This window comes from Lycium barbarum, chromosome 6, assembly GCF_019175385.1.
Source record: "Lycium barbarum isolate Lr01 chromosome 6, ASM1917538v2, whole genome shotgun sequence".
Lineage (NCBI taxonomy): Eukaryota > Viridiplantae > Streptophyta > Magnoliopsida > Solanales > Solanaceae > Lycium > Lycium barbarum.
In genome coordinates this window covers 101650182-101661393 of record NC_083342.1, presented here as the reverse complement: position 1 = coordinate 101661393, position 11212 = coordinate 101650182, and the positions used below count along the sequence as shown (strand labels likewise).

At 35.6% G+C, this 11212-nt stretch overlaps 1 protein-coding gene and 1 long non-coding RNA gene across 2 annotated transcripts; one reads left to right on the top strand and one right to left on the bottom strand.

Annotated features, from left to right (window-relative positions):
- The first annotated feature begins 2296 nt into the window (after positions 1–2296).
- LOC132645072 (AAA-ATPase At4g25835-like) lies at positions 2297–4197 on the top strand. The gene has a single exon (XM_060361839.1). It carries the CDS (start codon positions 2457–2459, stop codon positions 4002–4004), a length of 1548 nt encoding a protein of 515 aa, XP_060217822.1. The 5' UTR covers positions 2297–2456; the 3' UTR covers positions 4005–4197.
- Positions 4198–7797: 3600 nt separating this feature from the next.
- LOC132599882 (uncharacterized) lies at positions 7798–11153 on the bottom strand. Its single transcript, XR_009567058.1, has 3 exons — positions 10906–11153; positions 9283–9349; positions 7798–8348 (listed from the first exon to the last, which is right to left on the bottom strand). It is a non-coding gene; the product is annotated as an uncharacterized LOC132599882 (long non-coding RNA).
- Positions 11154–11212: the final 59 nt, after the last annotated feature.

Below are 11212 nucleotides of genomic sequence, written 5' to 3'. Positions count from 1 at the left end.
TCATAGTCTCGACAAGGCTGACCTCCAACTAATATTCTAATCCCCCTTCTCTTCCTAAAAAACGCTTGAAAATTTGGCTTTTACTGTCACCCATTCCCTTGGTTCTTTTTCTCTTTTGTGAAAGTGAAAAAACATAAAAGGAAAAAGGCTCAAGCATATTAATATAAGGTAGCAATTGGTAAAATGCTAAGCAAAAATGCCTCTTTCCCTATCTCCATGCCCACAAAAGAAGTACGTGAAAAAGAAACCTCAAATATATTTGCCTTTGTTCAAGCTCAAAAAATACATTTACCTCAAAGAAACTTTGTTTGAAAGGCTGTTTTTTTTTTTTTTTTTTTGGAATAAACTTTAGATTAAGTTTGAACAATCAAAAGAGATTGAACCTGAACAAAGGCAAGAAATTGGCATATATTTCAATGGGAATGGACAACCAAAATTATCCTGCGTGTATATATATGATATCTTCTTCACCAAATAATAAAATACAACTTTGTTATTTGAGTTTTTAATTGATTGGAGGTTGAGTCATTTTGGATGGGTTGAATTATGAACCCTTATTTGATTCATCTTGATCCAACTCACTTTGACCCAAGCAAAATTTTGGACGGGTTGAGTCTTGAGCTTTTTATTAACTGGACCTGCCGCCCTCATTTGTCAACTCGATCACATCTAAAATAGGCTAGTTAATTTCTTTTCTTTGTAATTGAAACAAACAAGCTTCAAACCTCTTTATGTAGTTATAGAGCAATTTAATCTAGTTACTAATCTAAAGAAATTGCAATGTTAATCGAAAGAAAGTACCGTCTCAGTTAAACATAATTACCAATATATAATAGATCCTCAACTGCAAATAACTTAAAGAAGGTAGTCGACTTTCCTTCATTCTATCAACGGTATGAAGATGAATGTGGTCCAAACGCAAGTAATAGACATCAGTTTCATTATGGTAATAGAAATGGGAAAATAACCACTTTCTCAATTTGTTTACCTTGATATATATATGTTTGAGTAAGATCTTTTACCTGTGTTGTAGTAGGTAACTTGTCTTTACAAATTTCACATTTTAAGGAGCTTATTTGTATGTAAATCTATATTCATTAAATGACATAATATTGTTAACAAAAAATGCACTGATGGTATATTTAATTGTTTAGCCTCAGCTAGCTGTAGTCATCTGCATATCAAACTTTAATCAAATATGAAACATTTATCGATCTTACAATGAGTACTTGTTTGTGGACACGATTGAAGAAATAGTAAGAATATGAAGATTTTATTTTTATTTTTTTTAAAAGCAAAAATATGATTAGGAGAAAATGAATCAGGATATTGTTAGGTTGTCTCATGATGAGCTACTTGATGAGTAAATTATAGGACTATACCAAAGAACATTCTCTTACATATAAAGACCCAATTCTACTGAAACTTAACCTAAAGCTAAAGCGGCAAATTAAAGTTGGAAAACAAATTAAAGGCATTGTCTAAAGCAAAAGGGCCCCTCTTCTTCACATCACATTCCAATATCTTCGTGAGCGCGCGTTATCTATTGGAATTAGTATGTACTAATTATTAATAATAATAAAAGTCAGGGAAAACCCACACTCCCTACCAATTTGAAACAAATGCTATACGTAACTAATACTCCCTTCATATAAAAAAGAGCGTTGACTTAGTATTTTTTTTTTAATAAAAAAGAGTGTTCACTTATGAAAGAATTAACCTTATTTTTTCAAATTTCTTTAATTAAGTGTTATGTGATCAAATCTCAATACCTATTTAATTAAGGGCAGTTTAGTCAAATTATCTAAAAAATATTTAAGAGTTAGTATTTTCTTAAGGATGTGCAAATGACTGAGTGAACACTCTTTTTGATCCAGAGTAATAAAAATGGAAAATTTTAAAACATAACTAAGTCAAAACTTAATGGGTCAAAGGACAAAATTTGTACATATGACTAGCCATATATTGGAATTGGTATAAGAAAATTTTTATACTATCGGGTCACTTTACCTTGTATAGTAGGTAACCCGTCTTATATTTAACGATTATAATTATTTTTTGAGTGACATGATAGTGTAAGAAAAAAATGTATCTAACTTAAATTTTAATTATATTTACTCAGATTGTGTTTTACTTACCTGCCTTCTTAGCCAAGGACGGAAGGAAAAAAGAGAGATATTATGAAGAATGAGTTGCATATATTCGTCTCTGCACGGAAAGAGAAAAGTAAAAGTAAAAGAACAGTATCGGCTTCATGCCTATCTTTTGCTTTTACTTTTGTTTACACTCTCTTTTCAGCTCTCAAACAGTCACTTTGGTTTCCTTTTTAGCATAATTATATTCACAAATCACACCCCCCAGTAATTAGCTCCCAACATTTCCCCTTACATAACTCCACAAACTTCATCTCCATTTCTTCGTATCTTCTTCCAATATTTCCCAAACCTTTGTCAAACATGGAGATATTGTCACAAATCTGGTCATTCTTAGGCCTTCTAACAGTTCTCCAAAACGTTTTGCCCACTCAGCTTGTATCCTTGCTTCACTCTTTCTATGAATCTATCCAAGATTTCATTAGCCCTTATTCCTACTTCGAAATCCCCGAATTCAACGGCTATTGTGGAGTTGACGTTAACGATCTTTATCGACACGTAAACCTTTACTTGAACTCCATAAACTCCTCTTCCACTTGCCGTCGTCTTACTCTCTCTCGCTCTAAATCTTCCAACCGCATTTCCTACACCGTGGCCCCTAATCAGATGGTCCACGACACTTTCCGTGGTCACCACCTTTCTTGGACACATCAGGTCGACAACGTTCAGGACTCGGTTGAAGAGAAGCGTAGCTTCACCCTCAAACTTCCCAAACGCCACCGCCTTGAACTCCTCAACCCTTACCTCGAGCAGGTAACTGCTCGAGCGGAGGAGTTCGAGAGGGTTTCTCGTGAGAGGAGACTCTTCACGAACAACGGTCATGGTTCGTATGAATCTGGCTGGTCCTCTGTCCCTTTTCGCCACCCTTCCACATTCGAAACACTCGCCCTCGAGCCGGAGCTGAAGACACAACTCATGGATGACCTAACTGCATTTTCGGAAGGAAAAGAGTTCTACCACAAGATCGGACGTGCATGGAAGCGTGGTTACTTGCTATATGGACCCCCAGGATCAGGTAAATCGAGCCTCATTGCTGCCATGGCGAATTTTCTTTGCTACGACGTGTATGATCTCGAGCTCAGCAAAGTCTCAGACAACTCTGAACTCAGAGCTTTACTTATACAAACAACAAATCGGTCCATCATCGTCATTGAGGACATCGATTGTTCCGTTAACTTAACGGGCGATAGGCGGACAAAAATGAGGAATAACCAATCAATGCACAAGAAGAATCGCCATCATGTCATTGGCGATAATACAGAAGATAACGGACGGGTTACATTATCGGGCCTGTTGAACTTCACCGATGGGCTATGGTCGTGTTGTGGAGAAGAGAAGGTGATAGTTTTCACTACAAATCATAAGGACAATGTAGACCCGGCGCTGCTTAGATGTGGGCGCATGGACATGCACGTTAGCCTTGGCACGTGTGGGATGCATGCCTTCAAGGTCTTGGTGAAGAATTACTTAGGGTTGGACTCGCACGTGCTGTTCGACGTGGTGGAGAGTTGCATAAGGTCTGGTGGGACCCTCACGCCAGCTCATATTGGAGAGATCTTGTTGAGGAATAGGAGGGATGCTGATGTGGCAGTAAAAGCTGCGTTGACCGCCATGCAAGCGAAGATTTTGGGTGCTGATGTGGATGCAACGGAGGGCGGACACGAGTATGATGACATGACAAGGACGCCGGAGAGAATAGGTCGGAGCTTGATGGAGTCGCCAGACAATTGGCCGGCAGGTTCGCCGGAGAAAAAGAAGAAGAAGGACGGGTCAACTTGGGATAAAAATGTCAAATTCTTAGTAAGGCTTAAATCGTTGACCAAGTCTGACTCAGGAAGAAGGGGTGTATAATGTTTGATTCTTCAAGTCCAAAATGTAACTAATGGATGATTATCTAACTCATTTTAAGTTAGGTTAATCTGTTAATCAGTGGCTAAATTGTAATGTTCAAGTATTATCCAGTACGTTCTACGCCTATTTGAAATGGAAGTTTTGGCTGGATTTGCCTACCCTATTTTTATTTTGTTTAGATATGTGGTGTTCACTTTAGGGAACATTCAGATATTGTATTTCAGTAGAAGTCAAATTATTAATAAAGAAGTACCTAGTAGTCACTGGAAAGGCATCACGCTACCGTCCAAATCTTAACAAATTAAAACCATGTGGATAACAGATCAAAGAACCTTGACCTTAGCTGAACCTAAAGGTCAAGAAACATATATAGATCCTAGATGGTTATTTTTGCAGAGAAGTACAATGCGGTCATTTTAAGAATTAAGAAGAGGCAGAGAATATTAAGTCCTACTACTAGGAGTGGGCATAGTATGATTTGATACGGTATTTAAAATTTTAGTTCGGTAATTTCGATTTTCGATATTTAAAAATATTATATCATTATTATATTAAATTAATTTGGTATGATTTGTTATTTTTAAGTTTGATTTCTATATTTTGCGGTACGATAATTCGGTAACCATAGTTTGTTCGACTACGACTTACATATATACATATAATAAAAATTAAGACATCGACTATTCAAGAAACGTCTCAATTATATTATATTAACACCTTACACGTGTAAAAATATTCAAAAAAAGTACAAGCAATGCCCTTCGTTAATCAATTACACAAAAAGGCATTTCAACCAAGATATATATATTTCGGTACACAAAAAGGACATTTCAATCAATTATATCATACTAACATCTTACACATATGAAAATATTTAAAAGAAACTACAAGCAATTCCAACTTCTAAACAATTAGTTTGTACTAATACTAATTATATATTTGTTAGTATTATATATATATATACTAGCAATACATGCCCGTGCGATGCACGGGCCGAACATGTCTATTCACTTTAATTAGTCAGTCTTTAAGGATTGTATTTTGAAAATAACTTTTAAAAACATTCTAATTGTTATTATATATATATATATATATATATATATAATGTATTTTATGTACCTTTACTTTAGTTGTAATTAAAAGTCTTTGAGATGGAAAGAGTCGGACTTTTTTATCGTTATCATGACAATGAAAGTTGTTCATTGATGTAAAAACAAATAGTAAGAATATGAGAAAAAATTAATATTTTGATTCTAAATTTTTTCTTTTAAATTCTTTAATATTTTATATGTATACCGACAGGTTGATATCCATTTTAATAAAGTAATTATTCAGATCCAAACATAAAAACCATTTTAATATTTTTATTAAATTAATTAAAAATATATTATAATTTTTTATATTAATTGTTACAAAGAAATCAAAATTAGAAAGATATATGTTACATCATTAATCACCAAATTTTAATTCTGAAATGAAAATATAAAGTAATACATTTTATAAATGTAAAGAAACAATAATCAAATACTGCAAAGGAGAGTAAATAAGTAAAGTATTGACAATGAAGGAAAACGGGGATAAATGTCACTCCCTCCCTTTACTTTTACTTGTCGATGTTAACATATTAAGGGAAACAATTCTTCTTCTTATTTTACCCTTCACATTAATTATTCATTTTCAAATCATTTTCTGAGGCTATTGAGAATATATACCAATAAATATGGATATTATGATAAAATATATACTTGATTTATTAATTTTCAAAGAACGTGAAAAGTCAAAAGTGAACAAGTTATGTGTAGGAGCATTAAAATAACTTTTGGTGCAAATTTGCATTGCTATTGTTCGTCTTCTCTTCACGTTTAAAATATTGACAAAGAAGGAAAACGGGGACAATAGAAATAGAAAAGAAGATAAATATAGAATAGAAAAATAGACGTATATTTTTAGTAATTTGGCCAAATAATATAGACGAAGGGAGTACTTTTTTTTTATTAATTCTTAAAGAACGTAAAAAGTCAAGTATAGTAATGTGGCCAAGTAATATGGGACGGAAGGAGTACTTTATTTATTAATTCTTAAATAACGTGAAAAGTAAAAAATGAACTAAAAGTGCACGGAGGAAATAAATATGTGTCGGAGAATTAAAATAGAAGTGCACACGTGTATACATGAGAAGAGAATAAATATTCAGCACTATGACATATATCCACGTGAGATTTATTAATTCTCAAAGAATGTGAAAAGTCAAAAATGAACAAATTAAACTGCACGGAGGAAATAAATTTGTGTAGGAGAATTAAAATTGAATTGCATATGTCTATACATGAGAAGAGAATAAATATTTAGCTAGAACACTAAAATCAAAAGTGAACAAGTAAAAGTGCACGGAGAAAATAAATGTGTCGGAGAATTAAATTTAAAGTGCATATGTCTATACATGAGAAGGGAATTAAATATTAAGTACTATGATACATGTCTACGTTAATATGGACGAAGGGAGTACTTCATTTTTATTAATTCTTAAAAAACGTGAAAAGTCAAGTATAGTAATATGGCCAAGTTATATGGGACGGAAGGAGTACTTCATTTATTAATTCTTAAATAACGTGAAAAGTCAAAATGAATAAGTAAAAGTGCACGGAGGAAATAAATATGTGTCGGAGAATTAAAATAGAAGTGCACGCGTGTATACATGAAAAAAGAATAAATATTCAGTACTATGACATATATCCACGTGTGATTTATTAATTCTCAAAGAATGTGAAAAGTCAAAAGTGAACAAATTAAAGTGCATGGAGAAAATAAATTGATTTACACATCATAACTAGTGTCCTGTATTCCACAAGTTTCTCTTTTAAATTGATTTTCTCCCACCTCTCAAATCTATTTCTCCCTCACCCTTCTCTTTCTCTCTCTTCGTTCCCTCTCCAAACACAGAAAGATTTCGATCGGCGTTGAACAAAAGCTAATTAGTGATGGTCCCAGAGAAATATAAAAGTGTTGATGAGATATTTTCGATTTTTACACCAAATGCAGATCATCGGAAAATACACCAAATCCAGATCTAAGAAAAAGTCATGGACTCCAGCATTACAGGCAGCTACGACTGGAGGTGACGACGGCGACGATGACTTTTTTCTCATTTTTACTCTTCCCATCTTCATCTTATTTCAAAAGATTTCCAGATCTACTTGTTTTGTTCGCCGTCGAAAATGGAGGTGACGGCGGCGATTTTTATTGGGTGGAAACAACTCGGTTTTAGATATTGTTTTGGGTGTTAGTTTCCTGCTAGTTACACAGCTGATTTTGTTTGGTTTGTTTCTTACTTTTCCGACACTTCCACTTCTTCTCTGCGGCGGCAGCGGTGGTTCACCGGCCATGGGATTTCTACTGTAAGGATAGTAGTGAAGGCGAAGAAAGTGCAGTGCATCAACACGCCCTCAAATTCCAACGCCCGTCCACCATTAAACCGCTCTTTTGATCGAATTGCTCTATGTTTTTCGTTAATAATTGTTGAATCTCTTCTCATTGATAACGGCGCTATTCTACCGCCCTTTGGCATGAATCCAACGCATACTCCACCTCCGATGAGAGTTGTGGAGCTTCATGCTCTCCAAGTGTTTGATAAAACGTTTCAGTATATTTCAGTGTGTTGTTTCAGTATATTTCAGTATATTTCGTTGTATTTCTAACTTATGAAACAGTTTCTGATATATTTCATTGTATTTCATTGTATATACGCATACTACAATTTTATATATCTTAAACAATCAACCATATTTCTGTCACGACCCAGCCCCGTGGGCCGCAACTGGTGCCCTACTTGGACACCCAGACAGACAAACATATCAAATCGTAACACACTTATCCAAATCGAATCACAAACAGATAGCATATATGGCTATAACTGCTATATGTCGTCTCAAACTATATCAAACTGCATCAGACACATTTCAGCGCAACATATACATAGACATATATCAAAAAGCCGGCAAGGCTGTCAAATGGCACAACGGCCCAAAACACATATACAAACGCACGCCGACAAGGCTGCCATATACATATACAAAATGCAAGCCGACGAGGCTGCCATAGCGAATAGGGACATATACACACATCTGTACAGAAGCAGGCACACACACCCACAAATACGTCTACAGACCTCTAAACAGACCAAACGAATCATATGGCGGGACAGGGCCCCGCCGTACCCCTGAACAAATACACATATACATAGCGAACAAATATATACCAAAATGTATGCTCTGGAATGAGAAGAGCACTCGAAACAGCAGAAGGGGATGTCCTAAACGGAAGGATCACCAAACTGTGCGTCTGTACCTGCGGGCATGAAACGCAGCCCCCGAAGAAAGGGGGTCAGTACGAAATATGTACTGAGTATGCAAAGCAGAATATACAGAAAACAAACCTGAGACATAAACGAAACAGAATTGTCGAACATAAGTGCAAATCCAATCATATCAAAATGTTTAGTTTCAAATATGTAAGTCATGCATAGGGTACAGAAGAATATGGTCGCCCGCCTGTCGATGGCGCCATAACACAGCATAACACCAGAAAGTTTCAAATCTCCGTATCCCCGTCACATATCACCTCACAACATAACGCCATACACAGCATAACACCAAATATAAGTGGAACCCGACCCTCTTTTGCGAGTAGCTCGGTGAACCATAAGCACAGCATAACTCCGGAGTATATCAAAGCGCGCACGATAACAGAACCGGCCCGGGAACCGGCGAAAGATATAACAGAACGCACGAGCAGAGTCATGAGTAACCATATGCATAAAATCATTATCATAGACTCAAATATAAGTAAATGACCATACTTGAAATTCGAAATGATAATCATACCAAATTCTTTCAAAAGTCGTCCAAAGTACATAACGGAAAGTCGCGGGACCCACGGACGGGTATTGACCCGAGTCGGGCCCGCCTATGGAAAACATAATCATTATACATCATGCAAACTCCTATAAAAATATTGGAGCAATCCGAGCCTTTATGCGAAAGATATGGCATTTCGTAGTTACGGAATTCTTTAAAATAACTTTTTGTACAAAGTTTGGAAATCAATGCTTTCGAAGACATAATGGTTCATACTTCATCACAACATACATAAGAATGCCAAGAATTATATATAAGGATCATAACGTGCTCGGATTTCGAATTTGGAATTTCCTCGAGGCTCGTGATATAGCCTATTGAAAACTAAGGCATGCCAAAAGAAAGAAGGGTTGCGCTTTACATACCTCGAACGCACTTCCAAGATAGCCAATCTAAAGCTAATCCAAATCTACGCCTCGGGCTCCCCAAGGTCTACAATTACGCCAACGAATACCAATCATTAGCTAAGGGCACTTAAGCCATTCATTCCAAACTAATCATTAAATTCTACAGAAAATTCGGCAGCATTTCCCCTGTAAATAGGCCAACCCGAGAATTTAACTCGCTCAAAATCAACAACAACAACCACAATAACCAACCTAGCAACTCCAATAACCAATCCGAAAGACAATATTACATTAATACTCTCTTTTTCATCATTCAACAACATTTATAATAATTAACTCGACGGCTTACATTCGAGCCACCTTATCGCTCATACATTCAATTATCAACCCGAATCTTTACCAACAATATTCAAGGACATAACAAAATCAGCCCCATATGCACTACCTACACCATTGTTATCATTCTTTCTCTTTACATCCATGGAGTACAACAACAAAGTGATTAATACACTAATTATGTATGTTTATCCAGCCCCTTTAACAATGTTAGACCAGCCATCAAGAACAACCCACACTCCAGCAAATATACTACATATATTGTACATAATCATAACTATAATCCCAGCATTTCGACTCAACAAGAGCAGCCACGAAAATTACAACAAACAGCCCCCAAAATGTCACCACAAAACAGCCACGAAATTTATAACAAGCAGCCCCAAAACAGCCACAAAATCCATCACAAAACAGCCATGAAATTCATTACAAAACAGCCCTTATTTACCACATAACAATGACCGATAATCTCACGAACATCTAAGAATATACCAAGCAAATCGCACACACTTCGCATACGATATTTTATACGCCTCTTTCCTCCAAGTTTGATGATTCACATCAGCAACAACATCAACCTCTATATGCAAGCAAACTATCGTAACATTACAACAAGTTCTAAAACAGCCCCATCCATTATGACGTCACAATACAAATCTTAACTATCCTTAGTTCTCCAATTCCTCAAGAACAGCCCCTAACTACGATTTAACCATAACAATGACAACCTCAAATAGCCATATAATCACATGAGATTTTCCACCAAAAACCTTATCAAAACAGCCCACAACAACAACAACATCGACTATTATATGCAAGGAAACTGCTCTAATTTCACAACAAGTTCTAACATGATTTAAACTTTCCTTTCACCTTTTACACGTAATCCATAAATTAATAACAACAACCATCCATGTACAAGAAATTCCTTCAATTTCGTTTCAATAGCAAACCCAAAACAGTCCATCAACACTACAACATCGAAATACAATTTTCGACCTTTATTCCACAAAATTACAGACACATGGAATCAAGTGTAATTTTTACCATTGACAACAGCCCCTATACATGTTAATAACCATATTTCCAGCCCTTCAACATAAACAAATTATCTACAAATATCATACCATAATTATGACAACACTAATCAAACTCAACCCAATTAAAACAACTCCAAATCTGCCCACTTTTAATGCCAACTTTAATCAAACAGTTTTTCTTACTTCCAACTTCACATAATACAACTTAATAGATCCATTACAACATCATTAACTCCAATCTTATAACAAAAAACCGAAATCTTACCTCAAATTAAATTAGGACACTTTAGAAGCTTAAGTTGTTCCAAAAAAAATCTGCCATGGCCGTGAGTTGTCATAACTGTTGTAATCCTTGTTTTCTTCCTCTAATTGGACTTGGAAATCATCAACTTAATTGTGTAGAAGGGGGGAAGAAGAGGAGCTAGCCGTGAGCTTCCTGAAGCTACTGCCATGTCCATGGCCGTGTAGCTCTCTCCCTCTTTCTTTAGTTCACTTTGTGGAGAAGATGAGTGCCTCTCTCTAGATTTTTAGATTTGTGGTTGAAGAGGAAATCCCCCTCTCTCTCTAAATTT

What these genes read in the sequence shown, in the direction of transcription:
- LOC132645072 (XM_060361839.1), top strand. Translation starts at nt 2,457, where the DNA reads ATGGAGATATTGTCACAAATCTGGTCATTCTTAGGCCTTCTAACAGTT.